This window comes from Camarhynchus parvulus, chromosome 3 (genome assembly GCF_901933205.1).
Source record: "Camarhynchus parvulus chromosome 3, STF_HiC, whole genome shotgun sequence".
Taxonomy (NCBI): domain Eukaryota; kingdom Metazoa; phylum Chordata; class Aves; order Passeriformes; family Thraupidae; genus Camarhynchus; species Camarhynchus parvulus.
Genome location: NC_044573.1, coordinates 42,104,339 through 42,131,423, shown reverse-complemented (window position 1 = coordinate 42,131,423; position 27,085 = coordinate 42,104,339). Strand labels below are relative to the sequence as shown.

The 27,085-nt window shown below is 36.6% G+C and overlaps 1 protein-coding gene across 1 annotated transcript in view; it reads right to left on the bottom strand.

The window, feature by feature from the left end:
* The window catches only part of DISC1 (DISC1 scaffold protein), a 189,329-nt gene that overhangs the window by 84,017 nt on the left and 78,227 nt on the right, over positions 1–27,085 (bottom strand). Inside the window, exons 7-9 of the mRNA XM_030944434.1 lie at positions 26,586–26,640; positions 22,044–22,146; positions 11,008–11,196 (exon numbers count right to left, since the gene is read on the bottom strand). Coding sequence (XP_030800294.1) covers positions 11,008–11,196; positions 22,044–22,146; positions 26,586–26,640 — 347 coding nt within the window. The remainder of the gene's footprint in view (positions 1–11,007; positions 11,197–22,043; positions 22,147–26,585; positions 26,641–27,085) is intronic.

Sequence of the window (27,085 nt, the reverse complement as noted above, 5' to 3'; positions counted from 1 at the left end):
ATTTTCAGGTTTTCCCCAGATTGTCATTACTTACCACATAAGAAAGGATATGGAGAAAAAAAGAGCTAATCTAATAAATACCCATATCTATGTTTTTGCATTGCAATCTAAGGTACTGAAAAGGACAACAACATCATTTTTGATGCTTCAGCCAGTGTCTACAGCTTATTTAGAGGGCATGTCTCCTACTGCAATTATATCCTTCCACCTAAGGATGTGGCTGACCACTTCATGAGCTAATAAACAATGAAATGTTACACCAATACTCACACAGGTTTTTTTCAGAGGTACTGAATAGAAGTGAATAAACTCCCCATTTCTAACATTTTTCTGCTGGCACAAGAAAATTTTTATTTTGATCACTAGACCAAGGAACATTTAAACAGATTAAGAACTAGATCAAGAACATATATATATACCTAGAAGAATGCGCAATGGAAACCTGAAAATACAAGAACAACACATTTCATTTGGGTCATTTTTTACTGCAGTAACAAGAACAAATGCTACAGGTGATTCTGTTGGAAATTCCACATTGCAAAATATTTTTCTCCTAACTACAGAGAAACAATATCCTACAATAATAATTTAACTGTAAAAGGCAAAGGGCTGTTAAGTTCACTGAACTAAAATCAACAGCAATTAGCTTTTAGCTTAAACATGCAAAATAAAACATCTGGATTCTTCTTTAGTAGACAAGGACTACTAACCTCAAAATTTGTCATTTTGTCATAAAGCTGAAGGATTTCCTAGTTAAAAGAATTTCTGACCAAGTCCCGCTCTTTCTTATGTGGACTGCACTTTCATCAAAGCAAGATGATCTGCATCCAAACAGCTCAGCTCAGAAACAGATGCTGCAGCTTCAGTGTGGAGAATGCCAGAGGTGAAACCCTGAACTCTGCTGAAACTGGAGGCAAAACTCTTACTGGTATCGATGGATCAGAATCCCTGCCCCCATGTATTTTCAAAATTCTCTCTCCAACAAAACATTCAAAATGAAGATTATGAAAAATCTAAAACAGCCACTGTTTTCTGCAGGATTCAACATTTTCCAAAGGTTCTTAAAGTCAATTCTACAAGGAGATGTGGCTGGTGCCTATTTGCTCTTCTCTGGCACAGAGCACAGATTATTTTTCTCTGTACAATATTTTAGAACACAGGAAGTGGTAAAAAATTAGTAGATAAAATGTTTCTATGACTTTTGATCCAGATACAGAATTGTTTATCTGCACAAAAATACACATAGTTTCAGCCTGTCATTTCCAGTTCACATTGTTAATTATATTTCAATGCACCTCACTAGATAAGAGGTATAATCCAGCCAAAAGCATATAAAGGTTGTAGTCCAAATTATGCAAGGTGTCTTGCAGCTGATAATTCCAACAGGTAATGAACTGTTTAATCTTATGCAGCTTGGCAAACATGCCTGTTTATCTTTACCCAAGCCTTCAACATGCACATCAAACCAAAGATATCATCCACAAATTTGATGAGTGAATCTCCTTTTCAGTTAGCATCAAAGTTTTAATTATATTCTACTATGATATTTTTGCATAAAGAAGGTAACCAGGTTCAAACGCAACAACAAAAAAAGCAGTGTTTGAAATACCCAGTTCTGTGAATTTCTTACATGATCTCAGCCTATCAGTAGAAATCTGGCAGATCAGAAATACTGATCACAAGCACCTGCTGCACATGGGCCACAGATTCTTTGCAATTATAGATGACAAAATCCCTGGGCCTTATACTGTCACCTGCTGCTATTGTGTCCTGAGCCCAAACACTGAATGTGTGGAGCTCACAGCTCACAACAGGACTGTAACAGAAGCAGGGGTTACATCCCACCTTGTACAAGGAAACCACAGCCCAAATCAACTGAAACATCAGCAAACTGCCTCTGTTCCTGCTCAAGTAAGACCAGAAATCAAACTGAAGGACATGGAGCTCCAGCTCCTAACTGTAGGCATTAGCGATCCCTCGGTTTTCTGCCTTTCACTCCTGTTTATGTCTCCAAGGACAGAGAAAGAAAATTCTTGGGTGAAAACTTTCAGTTCCTGAACTGGAGATGGAAGGTACTTAACTCTGCTCTAAATAATAAGATTTCCATTGCCTCAGAGTAATCAGTTAGGATTTAATGGAAGTACAGAAAAAGACTAAAAGCTTAGAGAAGATGTAAATACATTTTCTTTGAGGAATCAAAGTCAGAAAAAACCTCTTTTTCTTCCATTTAAATTCTCAGTATTTCTACTTGTCTATATTGGTAAAAGGTGTAAATTGGAAGAGATTTTCTATTGTAAAGCCTTCTTTACCATAATACATGTAGCATTAAAATAATTTTAGAGAAAAAAACCCAGCTCTTCTAGAAAGGATTAGAATTTTCAGTAGGTTTTTTCTGGATTTATCATCAGGTATTATACCTCCCCCACCTTTTGATAAATATTATCCATTACTCCAGATTTAGTTATACTTCTGCATATCTGTGGGTATTAAGCCTGCAAGCATGAATGGATTGCTATCACCCTGTGGTGACTGAAGGAACAAACTACACAGCAGACAGTAATTTCATTCACTTTAAAACAGTTAATTAAGTGAATACTCAGTCAAGGCTGGTAATGTCCGTATTTTACAAAATCTTCTATAGAAACTTTCATTTAGGTTGTATCTTTACTACTGTATACCTCAAAGAAAACCTTAAACCAAAAAAGCAAAAAAGAATGAGGCAGAAATGACATCTGACAATCTGAAGGAACAAAAACTGGAGGAAAAAACCCTGTATTCCATGAGGGACACCTTGTATTCCAAATGGAATTGTATCCCAGGGGTTTATTTTGCTTAGATGTACACAATTTTAGATGCTATATCTGAATATTGCCAGTCAAAATCAAAGTAAAGATGAAAGGCAATGTCTGAGAAAAATAAGTATCTGACTTCAGTCCATAAGGTAGATTTACCAACAACGCAAAGAGGTGTAATTCTTTATAAATTGCACATATTTATGCAAGCACAGAATTAGATTTGTACACTGTAACTTGAGAACACTGTAAAAACTCTCGAATGAAAACTTTTGTGTGGAAATGTACTAAAGTGATAAAATTTTGAACCAAAATGCACACATCTGAAAAAATCTGCAATTGAAAGGTTAAACAGTATCTTCACTCTGCTTCTGCTGCAGTATACTCTTCATCTAGCACATTAATTTTATGTCAGTGATCCCCAATGACCCAAACCAACATTTTCTTGCTTACAGCTAGAAAATTAAATAAAATCAAAACCATTAACTGAATATAAAATGCTGTACTAATTTTATCTTCAATTTGCAGAAAGACTGAATATTTGAAAGGCTAACTGCCTGAGATTGCTTTCACTGAGTACTACTTGAAAACAAATTAACACTATTTCTTAAATATTCTATCCATCTCTATACTCATCCTCAGAAGAAACTAAATGAGGCAAAGTATCCTAATGAGCCCTTTGCACATTTCTGGGACCTGAAAATATCTTGACATGTTGATATAACTTGAACAACATTAAAAAAAAAAACAACAAACCAAAACAACAACATACAAAATCCCCCACCTAATTAAAAAAAAAAGCAAAGCAAAACCATGCTGTATGACACAGAGAACAAAAACCAAAATAAACACAACTTAAACTTGTGAATGGCAGATCAAATGTTCATTGACTTTTCCAATAAAACTTGAGGTTTTTAAGTTTTCGTACTTCCAACCCAATAATGGTTTGGGATCAAGCTGTCAAGTACATGCTGTAATCCCATTCAAAAGTCCAAATATATACAGACAGTACCTGTATGTAATGGCAAAATGAACAGAAACACAAAATCAATTCCCCATGTGCCTCCTTGTGAGACAAGGAAAGCAGTATTTACCTTTCTTTGAAAAATAATTTGATCCTATCTGCTAAGTGTCACTCCATGTTACCACTTTTCTTGGTCCTCTTCTGAGCACTCCATCACAAGGCCCACAAACCTTTCTGCCTGCCTCTAAGCAGCTCATCAGACACAACATCTTTCTGACAAAATAGGAACAGCAGCTATATACTATTAGGAAGAGAGTTACAAATTTCTTAGCATGATATATTCATACTCCAGAAGTGGCAAACTAAAGAATGTTTGCTGGTTGTCACCAGGGCTAGCGTCACGCTAAAGGAGTTTGAATTACATTTGGAAACCTGCTCTATCTGGCCAATGAACAGAAGACACTATTTTTTCTCTCTTTTTTAATCCCAGCTTTCTGGCATCTTAGCATCTCATTCTTTTTCAAACCAGCTATAGCCATTATGAAAAAACCCCGTGAACTTTCAATCTGAACCCAGCACCTCAGAAGATGCAGCTGCAGAACCAGAATCGAATGAAGAATGATTAAAATTTGTGGTATGCATTTCCACATTTATTCCAAATTTCACTCATCTGTGTTGCTTCTTCCTACTTATTCTGTTGCATCGCTGTCAGCTGAAGAAGCTGAACTAAAAAGCAGAGCAGTGCAGAAACCTGGAGCAGAGACAGCAAACCAGAATAATTTGATATGACGCCCACTTCAAAAGTCTAATGCACCATGTATATAGCCGGCAGCAGTATTGCAGATGTAAAGGAATAAGTTGCCTGGAATACTATCAGAACTTTCCGCTTGCTTGTTTGCCTGCACACCAGCACAATAAAGTGTCCACACTGCATTACAGGCAGGAGGTTGCCCTTCTCCCTTCGCAGTAGGAAGCTGTTCAGTGACACTATTCACCACTAGATTGAACTTCCATGATTACAACAGAACCAGTCTGTATTTCTGTGGCCTTAAATTTACAAAACTTTGATGTCTTTATGCTTATCCTAGTTGAAGATAACATCATATTCCCTGAAGAGATCCAGCATAAAACTTCAGCCCAAGCTTTATTCCTTGCACCTGGTAGATAACCACCTCTATGACTGCAGCATCAGCACTGGGTCATTTTGGGAGTAACTGTTCTGTGTGTAATCACCTCATACTGCTGTCCTAAAAGTATTACAGGTACCTAAAACATTTCAATAAGGTTATTGCCATCAGATCTTGGAAGAAAGAGATAGAAGAGAAGCTCACCTTTGAGCATCAACAGAAAAATGCCCTGATCAAAAGATCTCTACAGATATTGGCAGGCTTTGAACCAAGCTGCTTTCTCAGTTCAAGTTGCCTGAATATTTCATATTTTCTGCATTACACAGATTTGCATCTAATTACACAGAAAGGCCAGATTAAATTTAATACCTCCATTGCATTTATATAGACTAAACCTCTATGCTCTAAGTGAAAATCAAAGTATTTTACATTCTTAAATGAACAACACCAGACTAGATGACCTTTAAAATCACCACTATAAGAAACACAATTACAAGTGACTTAAGACATATGGCAAACTTAATTATGCTTAAACATACTGGCTTCCAATCTTTTCAATCATGACAAAAATTGATGTCCAAAATTAAAATGCATTTGAGATTTTAGTTACAGGAGATGCCTAGCAGAATTTACTCTTTTTATGTTACTAAATTCTCTTGATAGTGTTTATAAAAAAAAATAAACAACATAACACAAAAAACCGTTTCACTACTTATAGTTAAATATTACTTAACAAAGATGATGAGGATGATTTTGTGGAAGCATGACATGGAATGAAAATCATAAGTCTGAATTTGATCCTCAAAGCTGGGTAGCAACTTGATACACAGTTACTACCATTACAGAATTATAAGATCAAAATATGTATATGTGTATACTTTAATTGTAAGACCCCAGGTGCTTTAAAATGAGCCAAGAAAATGAGACCAATGCTCACAATCAGTGAAACACAAATAAGCACCAAGTAAGCATAAGAGTGCAAGTCCCTGCAAATGCAGGAACACCAATTTTTCAAATGAAACAGCAGAGAGAATACTAATGAGCAGAGAGGGTAACTGCTCATGCTGTATTTCCCCAAGACAACACAAAAGGAGCTCTGCAAGACTGGGTTTCTTGAGGGTTTTGTTGCTGCTGTTGTTTTATCCTTTTGGTCTTCTATGGGGACATGACTATTCCATGCTGCCCAACAGAAGGTTGCCAAGTGCTACTCTGGAGCATCAACTGAATGTCAGCTCAGAGAAAAGGATGCTACCAGCTGCACTGCCAGTCCATCCCTGCATCACCACCAAAGGTTTTACACCTTCTGTGAAATCTAAACAGAGGAACCACTGGCTAAATCCTGCAGGACCACTGTCTGAGTAGAGATGGCCACAGACATAAGCAATAAGCAATTCAATTGCACCACTCACTTTAATGACAACAAGCATTCCATAAAGGTGTGACAAGCAGAACTTAATGACCTTGCCCAGATTAGAAGTAGAGATACAAAGAGACTCAGAGCAGCTTCTTCTTCCTCATGGAAGCCCATCTGTTACACACTATGTGGGCTCTCCTTTAATGATTTATTTAAACAGAAGCAATCAAAAGGTTCAGCTCTTCAGTTTAGAATCACATAATTGCTCAGACAGAGGATGAACTATAGAAACAATATGGAAAGTCTATTTGGTGAAGAAAAACTATCACTGAGGAAGAACATTGAAACCACCACCTGAAAAATCAGTAAACAAAACACAGAATCATTCTGATTACATCAAAGGCACATGGGTTTATACCATACCTAGCTGGTATTTTTGCAACACTTAAAATGGTGTAAAATAATCTTTAGACATCTTCAAATAGTATTCCAAAGACCAGTTAGGAAGAAAAATAGGAGAAGCTTTTGTACTAAAGCTATCATTAAAAACGAATATTTAAACAAACAAAAAAAAGTAGGCTTCCCAGTGCAAAGTACACTGCATGTGTTTGTATTGTAAGACTTTCTGTGTTGCATCTATCAGAATAAAAATGTCTTTGAAATAGAATAAAACTGCTTTGTAGCAAATGGTCATTAACACTTTGATAAATCACATCCTACACAATTGTATATGAAGCACAGAACCTTCTTTTCATAAATATTTCAGTATACAATACATTACATTAAGCAGCACCACTAGTGGTTTCTGCTGAGCACACAATATTAAGTTTCAGATTAATTAATTGCATCCTTCACAACAGTCAAATGTTCAGCTCTTGGAACAATGACTATAAAAATAGCAGAATTTTTATTATTCTTTGAAGTACATTCTGAACATATTTATTCCTAATTAGAATTCTAAAGCCAAAACATTGGGGTTTATTTTATTTTTTAAAAGCAGATTAAAAAAAAAAGAACTCCAATAGGTTTTTCTTCTGTTAAAAGGACAAAACACTGTGAGATATTCTGTGCAAGCATGCAGAGTGTGTGTATTAAACAAAAGAAAGTAAAACTGAGTGCAATAGAAATTTCCAGCTTCCCAAGAAACCCCTCTGTTACATCTAGTTTCTTGTTTAATAAACATATCTGTTCAATTCCAGAAAGCTTTACTGTACAAGCAGACTGGTAAGAGCTTTAGGACTTACACAAGCAATTGCTAAGACAATAAAAGTCAAGGATGGAAGCAAGAGTTGAGCAGAGAGACTGAAATATCAGCCTTCAAACAGTAGTTTGGATTTTGGTGTTTTTTAAAGGGTAAAAAAGCTATTTTCATGTGCATGAAAGCCTTTATTTTATATTTCCTCTAGAAATTAATGCAGTATAGAAATTCTACTTAACATGACTTGGCAAGCACAACCCAGCAATTAGCTCGGGAAGCACGGTGTCCCCTAGCTGTGTGTGTACACACATCACTTGCAGGAGGTGCTTTCCCAGAAGTGTAATAGGGGCAGAAAAAGGCTGAGAGCAGCCAGGAAAAGAACTCAGCAGACGAGACAGGAAAACTTGCCCATCAGTACTGGTGATGAGGAAACCGCAACAAGAGGGTAGGTTTCATTTCCAGCCCTGGGTTGCAAATCCCAATCAACCCAAGCCAGGATTTATAAGCACAATCCAACAGTTTGGCAGACAGGCAAGCAATTAAGCTTCACTTGTCTGGAACACAAGTTTGGTTGTTTTGGGCTGTAAAAGCAATTCTCTTCTTTGCCATAACAGAACCTTCTGACTTTATGAGACAGGTCTGCTCAATGATCAAGCACAAGACCTTCAGTGATTTCCCCAGAACCGCCACATCTTCAGCCGCTGTCCAGAAGAATATAAAGCTCACACAGAATCAACAGCACCACTTGGTTTCACATGTTTGTTGCAAGGATTGATTCAATCAGGATTGATGCTAGACCATCAGCTGGGAAACTGCTTCACCACCATTCCAGGTAAAATTACATGACCTCTAAGTCTCTGGATTTCCTATCTGTAAAATGGCAATAAAAGTTGATCGATTTTATAGCAGCATTTTGACAGCCTCAGAAGAAAGTGAATGCCTAAAGGGCAAGTTAGTACTATTCATCCTAAAATGCTAATATGCAGTGTTGCTTGTCAATGCCTCTATTATCCAACATGAAAAGCATATTTTTTAGCATCTCTAAAAATACGAAAGGATTTTTTTGTCAAATTTCCTTCATAGAGAGCACTGACAGCTCTCAGTGCAGTAAGCCAAGCCTGATTTTTGCACTACATCTGCAATATCTTTTATACTTGGGCAGCTGGCACAGAGTGAGAAAATTCATTAACATGCTAATGATGTGTCCTATTTAAAATTCCAGCTCTGATTATTGTGTGATTAAGTCTCTTCCCTTGACGTCTGCTCCCTTATATCTGCATTACTGTGAGAAATCAACAATTATTAATGAAATAAAAAATAGGTGACCAATTTATACACAAGATAAAGCCAAACATACACACATATTTTAGCATTTAAATTTTTTGTCTAATATTTTCCATACAAAAGAATATTATGTTCAGTTAAAAAAAAAATTAAAAATCAAAGTTTTCAAGAAGCTCACAGGCACAAAACAACAATTCAAGTGCCAGATGACACAGAAATAGACAAGTATAGGACCTAACCCTAACCTAGTGCACGAGTTGGGCAGGAACACAGAACAAAAGGCAGAACTGCCTTTCTCTGCAGCAACACAGATTTTATTGGCATAAATGAAACACTAGGCCTAGGGCTGTGATGCAAGTCAGGTCAGCTACTCCAATTCAAATCACACCTTTCACAGTGCAGACAAAGCCAACACAATTACCTCCAGTTCTTTCAAACAACAGCAAAAACAAATGGCAAAAAATTGTATTCCAATTCTTTATGCTTTTATTCTCTAAACATATAAGTGGTGTGCAAAATAACACTGTTCTATAAAGGTGGCCGTTTTTCCTCAAGACACCATCTGCATACTGCTTTCCAGAGAGTATCTGAAAGCTTGCATTCAGTTAAATGTGTTGGTATCAAACCCATGCCAGTGTTCTCAAATATTTTCATTTTTAAAGGAGAAAATAGGGTTGATCACATGTAAAGGAGGCAGGAAGGATGAAAAGGGAAGATGTCAGGTTTCAATTTATGTTTCTCTGACTAGCATCTGCTTGATGGAATTTTATTTTAACACAAGGATAAATTTCTCCTTATGCCTACAGAATCACAGTAAATTAAAAAAAAATCTACAGAGTAAACACCCAGTATTTTGAAATTTATTGTCACAAATTGTGGGATACCAGAGGTCAGGTAAAGAAGGTATCTCCTTTCAGCTGTATAAATGCAAAGGGGAAAAAAAGAGTCTATGAACTTATACCATTTCTGTTGCTTCAGCAAGCATCTTGCATAGGCTTGATTTAACACCCTGCTAAATTAAAACACAAATGAAAATGTACATGCATATTATAGGAAGTTTAATTGTCCTAAAATAAAAGAGAAACAAAATGGGCTGATTAGGAGGTCAGAATCCTTTCAACTCTCTTGAAAATCCAAGGAAAGAAGAAGCATTGCCTGATGTGCATTTCTGGGTTTGTATCACAATGCACTAAATTTGAGGAATCATTTTTTAAAATTTTATCTAGATTCTAGAAAAGCAAGTTCTTATCTAGAAGTGTGTGTGTATATATATTATTCTTTGCATTTTTAAAATATTGTCTTAGATTTATCCAGCTGCTTACAAATCTTTTTGTTTCTAAGATAGCTCTGCATATCCACTTGCCTATGAAGAAGCTTCATATGCTTCTAAAACAGAGGCACCTTCCTGTCTCCACCCAGCCTACTGCTCATAAGATCCTGAAAAAGGAAAGACATTTCAAAATCCTAAAGCTTTAAAGTAGGTCTCAGGATTGTATTTAGTTTAGAGATAATTACAGTAACTGTACATTTGTAGTCAATCAAATGCTACTGCGCCTTTTCATTTAAGCAAGCAGCAAGGCCATTTTATCTGCTTCAACTTCAGGAATGAGTACAGCAAGTAAGAGAGTTGGTCAAGTCTAGGAATGACTTTGCTGTTTGATAATTTGTCAGTAGCTTTCCCAGTAATCACAGACAACCTCCCCAATTCCACCATGACACTACAACCCAAGCACACTGCTCATAGCTGTGTGAGAGCAGCACTTGGCAAGTTGTTTAAACTCCCCCTCAAACACAAGTTTACTATGAGAAAACTTGCTTTCAGAACCAAGAATCTCTTGCACCTCATACGTTCAGACCCACCACCAAATGTGTTATAGATGTATGTACTAAATATTTGGTTTTATATGCTAAACATGTTCCTATTGTCACAGCCAGACACATCTACTGCTTCTGCATAAAGACTTCATGTTCCTCTGTATGGGAACATAAGCACAGTACCATCATCACTCTGATAAAAATGGGCTTAGAAAAGAAAGGCTTTGAGAACTGGGCTGAGACAGATTTCTTAGAGCGGTATATTGCTGGGGTAGCCCTTGTTCCTCATGACCTCCCCCAACTCCAGGGGGAGGATGAGAGGATATTGAACATATTGCTTCTCTAGGTCATTGCCAGGCTTTCCTCAGGACAATCAGTATGTTTTGTGAAATGCAGAATGATTCATCAAACCCAGCACATCCTCAGGAGTTCAGGTCTGAGCAAAAAGCTGTAACAATCTGTAAACTACTCACCAAAGGCAGTCTCTCCTTGTTCAAGTTCTTGTTTCAGTCTGGTGTAATCATCTTTAATTCTCTCTAATTTTCGCGTATTTCTGGCACTCAGAACCAACAGTTCATTGAGAAGTCCTTCCAGTCCCTCTTTCTCAGATGTTAATGATCTTATTTCTTCTGCAAGATCCTTTGCAGTGCTAAAATTACTTCCTGCATGTTTTGTGGGGGCAGTGGAAGAAAGAGGAAAAAGAGAATGAGACAGACGCTTGCAACATCGGTAGCTTACATAGCAGTCCTGGGAAATTAGGCAATTATACTTCCCAACAGCAAGTGAAAAGAAAAACTGCTTTGCAAGCATGCATATCATTAATATTACAATAATAATAATTGTAGCTGATTTAACCTTACACACACAGAAATGGTATTTTCTTTAATTATTGATACTATTTACTGTTTTTCAGGAAACCTGTTCCTAAGGGCTCACACTTCAAATAATGTCACACTGCAATTCAATGACTGTTGCAGTGTGATTTATCAGACCATTTTCTTCTTTTGGAGGATTCCTCAATGCACAGTACATTTGAAATAGAGGCCATCAACCTGCTGGACCCTGAAGTATTTCCTTCCTGAACAAAGCAGCTCTGTGCTGGTTTTAGTAACAAGCACCAAAGGTTGTTTATGACACATTGCATTTCTTAAACGGCCTGCACCTCAAGCAAAGACCATGGGGAGATGTTCTTCTCAGAGAACCCATTCAGAAGTCACAACCCTCCACTTCTGGCTCTCCCTGAAGAATGAAATGTCACAGACAGGTAGAATGCCTTGGCAGCACCAGCTTACAGTATTCTGGAGTTTTTAAAAATGTCTGCTTCATTTGGACAGGGATACAGAGTAAAAAGTTCAACTCCCAAGTGGTTTAGAGCGTAGTCTAGTAACATTTATCCACTTAACTGTTCTGAAAACCACTTTTATAAGCAGCTGGAGAGGAATGTTTCCTTACTTTGCAAAGAAGTCTTTTGTAATAAATAGAAAAAGACAGTGAGATACTCAGCCATTAAATTATTTTAAACAGCAGTATAGTAACAATGCTACATTTACATAACTGTACCAGAATCATTTTAATGATTGAGATACTCGGCTGGGGGGGAAAAAAACCAAACCAAAATATACACACAAAAAACGAAACCCCACCACCACACTTCAGTCTAAAGAATTCTTGATAAAAATAATTTTCATATAGAATTGCCCAATAAAAGAAAGAAAATCTTTCGCATAGGGCTTAAGCTGTGATATCATCCTAAATAAGCATAATTTGGTGATATGATCTAATAAGTAAAGGTATTTAGTAAGTAAAGGCACTTAGAAGATTTAGCCTTGAAGCAAATATTAACATAAAACCAATCGAGTCACACAAATGTCTCATCAGCTTCTGAGGTATGTGTAATGACTTTAGACTCCTGAAATCACTTTATAATACCACCACCATTATTCAGATGTAAGGGTTTCTTTTTGGTTTTGTTTATACAATATGATACACTGTTGCTTAGACACAACAGATCAATTGAAAAGTTTATTTTCAAATATTAACATACAATCCAAACAATCAAATCCACATCAGAATAACCTGAATTATGGCATTACATCTTTTTGACCTGGAGTCGAAGTGTTGGTCACAAAGCCTTAAAAGGGAACAGTTTGGCTGCTGTTCAGTTTCTTCAAGACAAGGAAGCAAGAACAGGATGCAAGTGTTTACAATGGTCAGAAGATGGCAAACCACCACCAGCAGCTGCCAGGAGAGGTTCCATTCCTCCAGAACGCCAGAGAGAACAGGAGCACTTCCACCAAACATTCACAGCCATTCTCCTGGAGCAAAGGCACTGTTGCAAACTCAAGTGGCTCTATGAGGGCAGGTATGCCAAAGGGAGGCTTGCACTCACCAAAATTCTGGAAAATACTTTATCAAATAAGTCAGCTTTGAAGACTGAACATTGCTAAGCATGGTAGTCTTGCTTTGTATTTCGTTTTTTGGTGGTTTCTTTAGTCCTAAGGCTATGATAGTTTCATCCAACCTGTTCCTCCTTTAAAGGTGACATTTTCTTGTTTCTTTTTAACACACTGAAAGTCCTTCATTTCTAAAGTCCCAGCTAAAACCCTATTTTCCACTTCTGTCTTACAATTAAATAACTATAAACATGCTTTACAAATTGTAGGATCACATGGCTTACCAGAACTTTACTGGGAAACAACAGCACAAATTTCATTACCCTAATTTGTCATGTTTCCAAATGGGCAAAACAAAGCAGGAAAATAAGCAAGACAAAATCTCTTGGAAAACTGGCAAATATTCAGATGATTCTAAGGCATCAAGACTTGAGTCCACCTTTATCCACCTGAACTCAACCAAGCATCAAAGCACAGGAGCCTTAATAAAACATGAAGGTGAGAAAATCTTCATTAGAATCTGGAGCCTGCTGTTACATTTCGGAGGGCAGCAAGGAAAAAGGTATGATATTGCATATGAAAGTTTTATACATACTGAATGGATCTGAATTCCCAGAGGAGAAGTTTATATCGAAATTGAGGCTATAAGGAAATGGCACCAGATACAAACCCAAAAGCAAAAGACACCCTACATGCTGCAGCTTCCCAAGACAGCAAAAATGTCTAAGTCTGCAGTGAAAATTCAGAAGAGCCTAGAAAAACACAGGCATTACAAGTACCATTATCAGTGAGCTCTAATCTCAGTCCCAGTAACAAAAGTAACTGCCTTCTACATGCCATAAAAAGGTTGATTAAAAAATTAATATATAATCCATAGCTGCAAGCATTGAAAAACATGCCCTCCTGGGCTGTTTTTTTTGTTGTTGTTTTGTTGTGGTTTGTTTTTCTTCTTGTTGAGATGTCACACTGGATGCCATACAAACATTCTGAAGACATATGTCAAGATATTTTATTCTGCTAATGCTCTCAAAATGTTAAAATTCCTCTTTTTGATAATTTAATAATTAGTTTGCCTAAGTGAACACAGTAACTGTTACTTTGTTAACCACTGGGAGCTATGTTTTACACAGCCATACCAGTGAGAGAGTTCTGGTTGGCTGATATTACTTAAGTCAGTCTAACTCTTTCCAGGAAACTCAAAAATCATGCAGCCAGTAGGACTGCTCACTCAGAAAATATGTACAGAGAAAATAAAGCTAAGGAATCAACAGTCTAAGACCCAAGCTGAGATTCTGGTCTAAACCAGGACATGGGACAGAAATTCTGTGAAGGTGACTGAAGAGCAAGATGCCCCTTTTCCCATCTTTCCTTCTGTCTCACAGTGATGCTTGCTACAGATGTGCAATTTTAGCCCTCCATCCATGTCCATATAAACACACTGGGTGAAAACTAGGGCAGGAAACTTGCAGTAGCCAGTGCTCTGAACAGGTCATGTGCTTGCAGTGCACTGTCATAAGGAACTGAGCATGTACACTTCACTTTGAGGCACTGAACAGTACCATTACCTTGAAAGACAGCAACAAAAAAAGTTAAATCTTCCTTCTTGATCTTGCCCTCTGGGGCTCTCTCCTTCTATGCATCCTTCATCCTCTACAGAAAGTGACATCAGGTAAGCACCAGCAGCTTGATGTGAATGCCAAAATTACCAGCCAAATCAAGCAAAACAACCCACACAGGAAAAATAGTAAATTTTTTTTTTAAATCTCCAGGCAGAAGGTAGCTACAGAATTGCTTTTACTTAGTGAAAACATTAGTACATTTCCCTTATTTCCTCTATTCTTACAATTTTACTTGTATGGTTACAGCTAAATAGTACTCTGCACATCAAATATATTTTCAATAGATTTAGCCACAAACTCAGGCCCATTATAATACCTCATTGTCAGATTTTGCTGTATTGGGCAGATTGTTGCCCATTTAGTAGTCTTGAAGTAAAGTATCATCATTTTGATACCATTTGCCAGCAACAAATTCATTAAAAATACAGCTTGAAATCTGTGTGATTTTACCAAAAAACAAGGAATATGTTATTAATTAAACTTTATTAAATATTTCCCCCTTCAAAATATACGACAAAGTTAAGGGTCTACAAATTTTTTACTCACAATTTTCCTCAAACTTATGGCAGAAGTTATATACATTCATAGCTAGCATTATTTATACTTGAAGCAGAGAGAGAAGTCTAAGTCCCAGTGAAAATATATTCATTGTAGTACAAACAAAGGAGTAATTTTTTTCATTAATAATAAAGCATATCTATTTGACACTAGCCTAAATGTAACAAGGAATAGGCTGATCATTATTTATCATTATCTATAAATTAATTCTTCATATACTTACAGTACTACCTTTAATAATTCATAAGTGAAAATTTGCATTTTAGCTTAAGGCATTTACCACCATATTATTTATCAATGGTACTGGAATTCAAGGCTGAAAATCTTCCACCCTGTGATTAATGAGGATACAAAGTGATTTCAACACCACAAAAGAAATTGAAGAAAATAAATATCATTCACCTACACACAAAGGAAAGGGAAAAAGCTAAAGACATGACAGAAATGTAAGATTCTGGAAGGACTGCCAGTGTGTTTGCACCTCTGAAAAAATAAACTGCAAATGAGGGGCAGTCTACCATCTCCTCAAACATTTTACAGAAATACAGCACATTTGAATTGCAATTATTGTTTTTAAGCAATAACACATGTCAATGCTTTTATGAAGCATAACACAACTACATGATTGATATGATTCTGAAAGGTATATGTCAGCTAGAAGAAGGTGAGAGACCCCACAGACGGACATTTGGAGGAGCAATTCTCAGTCACAGAGTGCCTCTTGTATCTGGACTGAATCAGTCACCATGGAACAACTCAGGAATAATTTTAAAAAAAGGGGTGGTGGGGAGCCCAAATAAATAAACCCAAAGTAATAACATTTCAAATCACTAGTAAAAATGGAGAGAGAGACATCACTGTCCCCTTCCACAAGTGTTTTCTCTCATGCACTCCAGACCACAGCACAACCTTTCTGCAGGGTGACAGCACCTTCTCTTCACAGCTCTCCCATGCAACATGTCTCCTTTGAGCACAAAACCACAGAAAAGAAGCTGCCAAAGAGATAACTTGAGCATCTCTCCTGCTCCAGGGATAGCTGCTTAGGTAAGAGGAGTGAAAGAGAGTAAGTTGTTTCATGACTGACTTCTCCAACAGAACATTTTCTGCTGTCTGGTCACATATCATGCTGGAGCTTCAGCTACAATGAATTACCCTTGAAGTTCACTGAAAGCCAGTAACATCCAGCAGTCTGACTTGAAAATGAGATTAAAAAGACAAAAAGCATAATGTCCTGGCTTCAGCTGGGATAGAGTTAATTTTCTTCTTAGTGGCTGGTACAGTGCTGTGTTTTGGATTTAGGCAGAGAATAATGCTGATAACACATTGATGGTTTTAGTTGTTGCTGAGTGGTTGTTAGCCTAAAATCAAGGACATCTCAGTTTCCCACGCTCCACAAGCAAGTACACCAGGAGCTGGGAGGGAGCACAGCCAGGACAGCTGATCCCAACTGGACAAAGGGATATTCCATACCACAGAACATCATACTCAGCAAATAAACTGGGGGAGTTGGCTGGGAGGGACCAATAGCTGCCTGGAAATGGGCTGGGCACTGGTCTGTGGGTGGTAAGTATCACTTCATAGGTATTGTGCATCACTTGCCTGTCTTGGGCTTTACGCCTCTCTCACTCTCCTTTTCATTACCATTATTATTGCTGTTATTTTTATCATTAGTATTATCATATTTTATTTTTCTTCAGTTATTAAACTGTTCTTATCTCAACCCTCAAGTTTTACTTTTTTTTTTCCAATTCTCCTCCCCCACTGTGAGCAGAGAGAATGTCCACATTTGCTTCTGGCTAGGGACAAACCATAACACAGAGCTGTTTGAAGTCTGAGGGACCATGTGAGTGTTGGTTTGGGGGACTCACTAGCATTATTTTTCGAATGAGTTAACAGGCATGCCAAAAAGTACACTGCTTGCACCAATACATGGTGGCAAATTTTATTTCATGGAGTATAAAGTGAGTGTTGTGGGAAGACATGACCATACACAGCACTGAATGCTGGAACCAGACACTGCAGTCATGAAGTAGAATTAATCTGAATATGCCTCTGCTCCATCAACCCGGGCTGCTGCTGGAATCAGGAATAGGAAAGTGTGGAACCAGCTGTATCATCTGACAAGATGCAGCCCTCTATTGGACTCCAATTCATCAAAAAACTGAGCCTTCATGAGAAGGCACAAAGGAGCATTGCTATTTTTGTCTCTACCTCAACCATTACCTCAATTCTCAGAAACAGAAAAGCTGAAGAAACCAGGAACACCACTACCTTCCAGAGAAATACAAATTAAGAGCTGTATGCAGCACATCTGGAGAAGAACTCTACATCATACCAAGAGCTATGTGTCCATTCATATTTCTGAATGAAATGACAGACTATAGCAGGAGCATGAAAACCAGGCATCCACATTATCATAAACCACAGATGGATGGCTGAAAATGTCCTTCTGCCTGCACTGGCATCTTTCAGCCTGATGGCTCTGTCCCCTCTGTAACACACTCATTCCCAACAGGAATACTTAGCACCAAATCTGGAAAGCTGGGGGCTCTTTTTGTTACAGTTGGATCCATGCAGCATTTGTCCTAAATGAGCATCAAACAGCAGCCAAAGAGGCAACAGTCCTAAAATTAAGCTTTGTGAAATATGCTATCTTGTATTTATGTCATGTTATTTATAAAACTATGCTTTTACATTGACATAAGGAATTATATTATTATATATAATTATTGTACTGCTGGAAATCATCCCACAACATCATTTCCAAGCAGCTCCCACTTGCCCGTACTTAATGAAATAGAGGTAATGGTAGTTATAAGACCATGACACATGGTCTCTGACTGGTATAGACAATTTAAAGATTTTCAAACTTCAAGTCACCTCACTCTAACTTCTGTGTTTGGATCTAATCTGTGTTTTCAAAACAGAAAGTTAACAACATGCATCTCATGGATAACTACATAATAAACACAGTATTTCATTCATGCCTCCTTAGCTTCCCATTAATTCAATTTCTGGCTATCTAGTCCCATGTTAATATGCACTCTCAAGAGGAAAAATAGTTCCAAAAGAGTCTATGAAAACATTGTAAAAGGTACCTCCATAAACCTCTTTTATTCAAATATAGGAAAGAGATGAAACAGGACTAAAAATTCATTTTAGTTTGCATCTTCCCTCCTATTCCCAAATTATTTCCTCACTAAGGAAACAACAGAAACACACCATTTCTTATTATTTCCTCTTGTATAAAACAGATCAAAGTATGAAAATAAGTTTCAACAGTATTTCTACAGTTATGTTCACACTTGATTAAAACATCATCTTATTTGAATTTTCTTACCAGCTTCAAATTATTTAATCTGAAATTTATTCCCTATAAAAGTTTCATGCTAAATAGTAACACAATACTGAAAGAAAGAAGAGACTATCAGTTACTGACACGTTCTTCCTATAACTGACTACAAAATTTTATGAGCATGTTAAGAGCCACTGTAAAAAGCAGCTGTTGGAAAAATCACATGCAGGTTTCTAAGCACTGACATTAAAGTGGCTTTTTAATAATTAAAGAAGAACCTACTAGATGTTAAACTATAATAGTTCATCAATGAGAATTTACTAATGTGCATATCAACAGTAACATTTCATGACATCAGGAGTACTCGTTACCTACAATTACCTTAAGCTACTGACTTAATAACTGGAACAATATAGGATCCTTCTAATTATCTCTGGAGGAAAATTCTAGACTAGCATCTCCAGAGCATTAACCATTAGTTATTTGTCCCAACAGGCCAATCAGATGTAAGTGAGCTGTTGATATAAAGATTCTAAATTGTAACTGTTGATAGAAATACTTCTTGAACATGTAAGTATGGGCTTATTTTCTTTTTCCCATATGAAAGCTCACTGGATTTTAATTTAATTTATTTTATGGCCTTCAATAGTCCAAATATTCACAAACTTTCTTTTTTCTTTTGCAAATTTAATTTTATACTTCTTCCCAGGATGAAATAATAGGAGGGAGAGGCATTTATATGCATAGTATTGTCTCTTATGTCTTTACAGTATCATTTATCATATAGCCATAAATTCCATGGTGTTGCATTGATAAGACTAATAGAATTGCTGCTTGCATTGCATTTATCATGGTATTTTCCTCCAAAAATAAGATCAACTATATTCTTACATTTTTGGTGCAAATACATCAATATTTTAAATCAATGTATTTGTATTAGAAAGTACAGTCCATGTAGCAAATGAATGTTGTCTGAAGCTGTCAAGATAGCCATTAAAGGCTGAGGTATATATCATGCTTTCCAAGTCATCACATCATTAAGCCACCACATATAAGCTCTGAAAGCTAATTTTCACTTAATAACTCTATTTTTTAGCTCATCTAATCAAACTTTTGGGGTAAAGTCACCTTTTTGCTTTGACACTGTTGCACAGTCACTTCAGTCTTACTGCTTCCTCAAGAAAAATGCTACTTTAATCAAAAATGATGTGACAACTGTATAGAGAAAAACAGTTGTTCTCGTATCCATTAGAATTCCATTGAAGAAACTGTCTGAATGAATTATCTAACTGCTACATAAGAAGTAACAGACATTTAACCCTGCCTGATATTCCCAAACTAAACAAAAATACGTAAATATGACCACGAAACTATATTATTACTGAATATTTACATATGAACACTATAATTCTTTCTGAACTTCATGCTGTTCCAAGAGTGTCCTTAACATTGCATATTACCCAACTCAACATTCTCGCAACTTCTAACAATTGAGTATACCCAGGCTGTTCATTAACCTTGTTGGCTGAGAGACCAGGGAATATGCACATAAAGTACCTTGCTTAAATCTTAGCCAGTATTTAGAAGGTTAAGACCTGCTTCTTAACTATGCCTTCCTTAAGAGGCGTCATTCATTTACTCCTAACACATGAATACCAGAAACTAAAGCAATTTATCCTTCTCCATTATCCACTGGTTTTGCCTTATAAAGTTAAAAAAAAACAAAAAACAACAAAAGACAACAACATAACCCCACTATTTTCATCTCTTCTTTCCTCTTTCTTCTTCTGCATTTAACAAATGATTAGCTTCTCTGCTAGCTAGCTCCAACTCACTCTGCATCTTGGCTTTTCTGATTTTATTCACCTCATGCTCTAAGACTATTTCTGGTGTTTTCAGATTTTTTTTTTTTTTTTACTTTCAGGTCTTCAGAGAAAAAAAAAATTATTCTTGTATCTCCCCTGTGTCCTCTGTATACAACTTTGCATTTTACATAAACAAGTACTACCACATTGACTAAATGTATCTGTATCTTACAATGAGGTAAAGAAATTACAGTGTCCACTGTCACCAAATTACCCTTCATCCTTGATTTTTAACCATGACATCCAGAATTTTGCCTTAGTAACAAATTAGGATTGTACCATTCACAGTCATTATAATTCCCTGAAGCAAAAGAAACAGTGCTTTTATCAGTGCAAAGAAATTGCACTGATACTTCTTAAAAAGCATAGAAAGGCAGTCAAACAATTCTAAAAAACAGTTTATAGAAAGAGCAGCATTAAACTGACTTTGGAATTCTTTCCTGAAACAACCAACCTCTTTTAAGAGCTAACAAGTATAAAATGCTGTTATGAATGTTTTGGAAATGATCCTCAAGCTGTCATTCACTCTCTCCAAGTGTCAGACTGAGATACAGCTTTTCTGGCCAACTGCTTCCCACATGTAGTCTGCAGTTCCTACTGCATGTCCAGTTTATGGGCTGTTTTGTTCCCAAGCCATAAAACCCCTTTTCTGAAAGTGACAAAGTCACCTACATTTAAACAGTCTAAGGGTAGAGAAGGACAATTGCCTGATTTACCTCTTACAGGCTGAGAGAAAAATAAAGAGGATTTCCATTTTAAAAAGATATTATGAGAAGAAAAGAAACTGAGCATGCTCAGCACCAATACAGGATCTGGGCTTTAATTTCCTTTAAGACTTTGCTCAAGGCTGACATTATCCACTTCTGGCAAACAAAACATGTGACATTGCCCAAGGTTTCATTTTAAAATCATTTGTGTGTGCAATATAGATTCTTATATATAATTGAAAAGATAAATAACATATGGAGACCTAAATCTTGTCTTGACATGTATCAAAAACCCTTTAGCCTTTCTTTACTTGGTGTAACACTGGAAAACTCCTTGCACTCAAATCCACATTCCCTTCTACTCAGCTTCCTCTCTGAGGCAGGTGTTTAGCAGAGAGACACCTACTGAAACATTTGCTGAATTAGAAAACCCACCTCTTCCAACTTAAGAGAAGGGATTGTGATTTGCCTTTTTTTTCTTGGTGAAGAGTGCAGCCATCCCAAGCAAGTGGCATGTAAGGCTGTTATGTATCATACTCTGTAATCACATTTCAGCGGTTTACTGGTTGTAAATAATATGCATGAGTGCTCCAAGGATGAAAATGCTCTTTTGCTGCCAACATTAGTTGTTTAATGATCTGAACAGCAGAAGCTGCCAATTATTGTATTCCGTTTTAAAGTGCCATTTAAAGCCAGACTTGTAATTATGATACCTTAGGTATACATTTACAATTTAGCTAGAGAGCTCCAAGAATGTAACTCGAGGAGTCCTGGAACAGTTACTGATGATTATACATCAATTTCACCTACGGAAAAATACCATATGTTTTGCATGTTAATGGTCTACCTCACAGCATCAGCTTTGCCAGTAGCTCCAAACTGTGGAGAGAGACCTGAATTACCTTACACAAGGCATGGCATAGCCATAGTTTAGTTCTGCCAGGCTGGTCACAACTTCAAGGGATCTACTCAAGCACATGAACAACTTTCCCTAACAAGTGCGTTATGAAGAGGTCAATAACTCTAATACACTCCTTAACACTGTTAATCCTTCTCATCACTTAAAACTTACCTGAAACAGCCAGCATTTTGGCTTCAAGTAGAGCTGGTAGTTGAGTCTCAATATCACTCACTTTCCTCCTCAAAGTACTGCAGAGTTTCTGACTCGTGCAAACCTAAATTGAGGCAGACAGCCATGATATAGAATTCATTCATGTAAAAGTATAAGGCAGTTGAAATGGGGCTTCAAATGTTCTTGGTTAACAGACATGACATAACATCCTGCAGCAAGGTAAAAAAGCTTAATAAAAAGTGATGTCTTTACAGAAACACCCAACATTGAATCAAAATGTCCAGGCTGTGCTGCACATTCTACTATTAAAACAGGGAATGGTATTAGCATTAGCTACCTGCATGAGAGAGGACATGTTCCACTACTACATACTGAGGCTGCATACAGAAGAACGGCCATTGTACAAATTCTGCACAATTTCAGTACTAATAATCATGCTTGAAGTGGAGCACAACTAAACCAGTATTTGGAGATTAAAATTCCTTAATATAAAATGTGCACTGATTTTTATACAAAGTATACCGTGCTCTGCATTTTAACTGAAAAAAGGCAAAGCAGCCTTATTTTTCACACAGACAACAAACAAGGCTTTATCAGCTTGATACTGTACTTTGTTTAACATCAGGACATACACATGACTAGGGTTCAGGTTTCTGACATTCCCTTGCTCTCTATCTTTTTAACTGGAGGAGGTCCTTCAACAATCAAAAGGGTCTGGTATTGAAAACATGGAGATAGGAAAAATAGAGAAAAAAATATAAAGAAAGTTCACCTGTTTCTTTACTTTACATTTCAGCGTACATTGCCACCTCAGAAGGAGCTTATGCAGCATGCAAAATTTATACAAGTCCCACATATGCAAAAATGTTGGGGTTTACTCCATATTGCATCATTTTGCAAGGAAAGCAAAATGAACAAACAAAAATCCTTCAATGAACTAAGGCAAATCCCTTGTTTTGGAGGCAGATGCCAAACACTTTCTTAAAATAGTAGCTGACACTTAAGAAAACATTGCATTCATTGGAACCAAAACTAAAGAAATAGTCAAGACAGGCACAGGCAGTTCTGAAATAATTTCATGTGAAAGGAAATCCCCAGAGAGAAGTTTCCCTGCCTTCCTTCACTTTTATTTTTCCTTCCTCAAAAGCAGGTGCCATGCTTATTAACAGAGGCACAGTTATCACTTCACTTTTTAAAGAGCAAAATTTTATAGTTCTAATGGTTTACCTGTTTGTACAATTAAATTATAATAATTTGTACATAACACTAGCTTTAAATCCTTTTAAATTAATAACACCCTCTTACTTTGCTGAGATTATCTGTTACCTATAAATGGGTCAATATTTTTTGAGTCAACAGAACCATCCTCCAAGCAGTAACTGTTACTTATAAAGACTTCAGAATCATCCTATTAATTTAAAAACACATATGGCTTCTGCACCTACAATAATTTTTTAATTCCCAGATATTTCAGTTTGTTTCAGCCCCCCCTTCTAAGTGACTCACCAGCTAATTCAGTTAAAATGTTTTTAACACCCCAAACCTGTCAGAGGTGAATAAACGTGCCTAAAAAACCCAAAGGCCATTTCTGTCTCCCATCTCCAAAATAAATCTGAAAGTTTTTAATGACTTCTTTCCAAGCAGTACTCTCTCTTTAGGGGCACTGAATGGCTCAGTGAATTGCAATTAGATAGGGAATCTTTCAGCTCCAGGAAAACTGCACGAATATATCCCATGCTGGTAATAAGTTAAAGTCATTATCACTAGACAGCTGTTTGGCAATTATGCAAAATAAGGTGGGATGTTTAATCAGTTTCTAGTGAGCACTGTCCACTTTGTAAGCCCCACTGTCAGAACAAAGCTTGCTGGCACTCTTTATTAATGGACCAAAATGCAGGGACCAGAGGCAGAAAGGCAGCCCCTCCAACTCAGAGACGATTCTTCTGGAACATGAGATAAGTAGGGATGCTGGGCCCCTGATTGTATCAATGTCACATGTATTCTGTAGATAAATGAATAACATTAATCTTCAGACCTATCATATGGCATAGTTCAACAAAACTAAATGAGCAAGTGGGAAAGACAAAGCAATATCCCCTAAACTAATGGCAATGTTCTGAGTTACATCAGGGCTACTCTATAAGCTCCAATCCTTTTCATTTTTTATAATTATTGTATCTTCATAACAGATCCCATTATTCATTACAGTAGCTTATTCAGCCACTAAGGAAAGGTTATTTCTTAGCTAACAAAGATGGTGAACATTCACAAAGCCAGTGTCCTGGGCTCCCAGTGAACACCATCCTTCTCTAACCAGCCTGACTGCTCTCAGTGACCAGCTCTGCTGTGACCCATAGATCAGCAAGCTCAAAGTCTAAATGTCTAGAAGTCTAAAAAATCTCTTTCAGTTTCAGCAAAGTGTTTTTGCAGACAAGTATTACTCTATTTATTTTAAAATACTCTTGAGTGGTTTCTGAGGTTTTTTTAAAGCAGGCTTTTTTTTTAAAAAGGGCTCTTGTTTAGGAATATACCTTACAAATCTGCATTCAGACTGAAATGTTACTCAAAAAAGCAGTCTATCTGAAACCAGTAGGAAGCTGGTCAGCAAAGATATGTGGAATCAAGATGAAAAACAGCAAAATATCAAAGGCAAGTTTGCCCATCGTCATCCTCTTCCATCTTTCCAGCTTATGATCTTAATCTAAAGCAGCAAAAACAGGGACAAGGACAGCAAGTAAAGCACTGGATTGACTCTCCAATCACCTCAAGAAAAAATAAGTTTTGAGTAACCTTCACATTTCTTTAAAACAGCAGCTTGGAAAAGATAAACAAATTCTGCTAACACTGCCTAAAGGAAGAAACAGTCTACCTGGTCTCCCACACAGCACAATCTTGCCATTAGTGAAAGCAGATATTAATTTCTGAAGGAAGGTGGTGAACAAGGGGCAGCACACCTTCATTAGCAGGCAGAAGCTGGCTTTTGCAGCCACAGCTGAAAACAAGAGAGATGAGGCAGAAAAGGCCATAGAAATGCCAGTGGCACAGGGGAAAAGGACAGACCTTTGACAAAGAAATGTTTTCCCCATACAATAAAAAGGTTTAAAAAACCAGCTCTATTTATTTTGAGATGAAAATAATAGGATGAGATTATATGAATAAACTAAATAGGAAATTATTTGGAGAAGTCTCACTACATGCTTCCTATTTATCGTCTATAACAAATAAAAATCATCACATAGGAATGGAATAAAATTAAAATAGCATTTTATCTATTGAAAATTTAAAGAGAAAAAAACAAGCTGTGAAATCCTACCTCACAGACTTCTCTACTGTTACCTAATGCTTCAGCTGTTATTGAAAAAGTGCCTAGATACTATGGTGATAAAATAAAACCTCATGAGACATTTTCTGGGAAAAAGGTAAATTCCATACCTTATGCTTTAGCTTGCAAATGGCTTGAAACAATACTTGAAACAGCATTTTGAGCTACTTAATGTCTCATTCATTTTAGTAGATGAGCTGTAGGTCAGTCACAATAATTTCCTTGACACTTTATTCATAGCCATTTAAAAAATACAGGGGTAATCATTGTTATAGTCTATATTAATTTTCCCAAGATGTGGATATAAGCAAGGAATAGAGAAAATGAGCTCAAAATAAAGTGGAAGAGAAGGAAGGAGTGGTTATGAGACGCAGTCTTCAAATTATCTTTTTAACAGTGCACAGTCAAAGTGCTGGCCAAGATGATTAGGAAGAACAGATGATAAAGGATAAAATTTTTACTTAAGTAACTGGTACTAGAGAAAACATGAAAAACAAATGTATTTCAGAGTATAAATTCATTATTAATCAAAACCCAGAAATATTTTTCACTTCCTGTTTCATACAGATCTATGTGAATTAGCTAGAGTAAATGGATCTTTTTTCCTAGAGCATTCATGGAGCAACTGGGCCATTCTGAAATAAAACTTTAGTGTTCTATTTCTTGAAAGGAGTCCATGAAATAAGAAAGATAAAGGAAAAGAATTAACATTTCTAGTTAGAAACAAAAATTGTGCTAAATAAGCTGTATCACTTTTCCTTGTATTTTTAAAGGGTATGAAAATAAGATTGCTAGCTAGATTATTAGTGAAATGGTGGGGGAAAGAGGTACTTCATTTATGTTCTTCCCTTCATACCAACAAAACCAGTTAGACAAGAAAGTAAGAGATTCTATATTAAGAGCCAAAGCATTCAGCTATGACCATGATTTCATGAAGCTGAGGAGTGTGTTCCTAAATAGAGATCTCAGCAAGAGCATGGATTGCTAGTAAAAAAGCTGAGAAAGAAGAGATTACTCTATCTGCTTCCTGAAGTATTTTAATCCCTGTGGCCTGTTCAAACAAAAAGCTGGGGAGGCCTTTTCAGTGAATGTTTAAAAATATTTACATGCAAAATCTTCTTAGAAGGAGGACCACAAAACCAGCTTCCTAAAGCAAAGACAATATGTATGCTATGATCTGCTTCTGTAAATATTCTGAAGAACTGAAAACATGTACTTACTTTGGCAGTAGTTTCTTTAATGGACATGCTGTACAACTGTTCCTTTTCCTGAAGGCTAGAAGGAATTAAAATAAAATAAAATAAAATAATAAATAAAATTTTAAAAGTTAACCTCTGCTCAACATGACCTGCTACACAAGACACATTTTCATGTGGAAATAAAGTGTTAAGCTGACTCATACCAACACAACAAAGTTAATATCAAGACAAAAACTATGCTTCATTTCAGGGTTGCTAATGACTAACCAACATCACCTTTACAGTTCTTTATTAACAAGTATACAGATTTTACTTACCCTTTGAAACACAGTTATGATTATTTGTGTAATCATAATACCTAAAGCAAACTTAGTAGTTCCCACCAATGTCCAGGACTGGTGTTTTGCTAGACCATCATCCAAAAACCTAACACAAAGGCATTTCTGACACAAAGAACTGGCAGTTTACAACCCAGTTTTCAACTCTACCAGAAAAAGTTCAACTACAGTCACTTGTTCTCA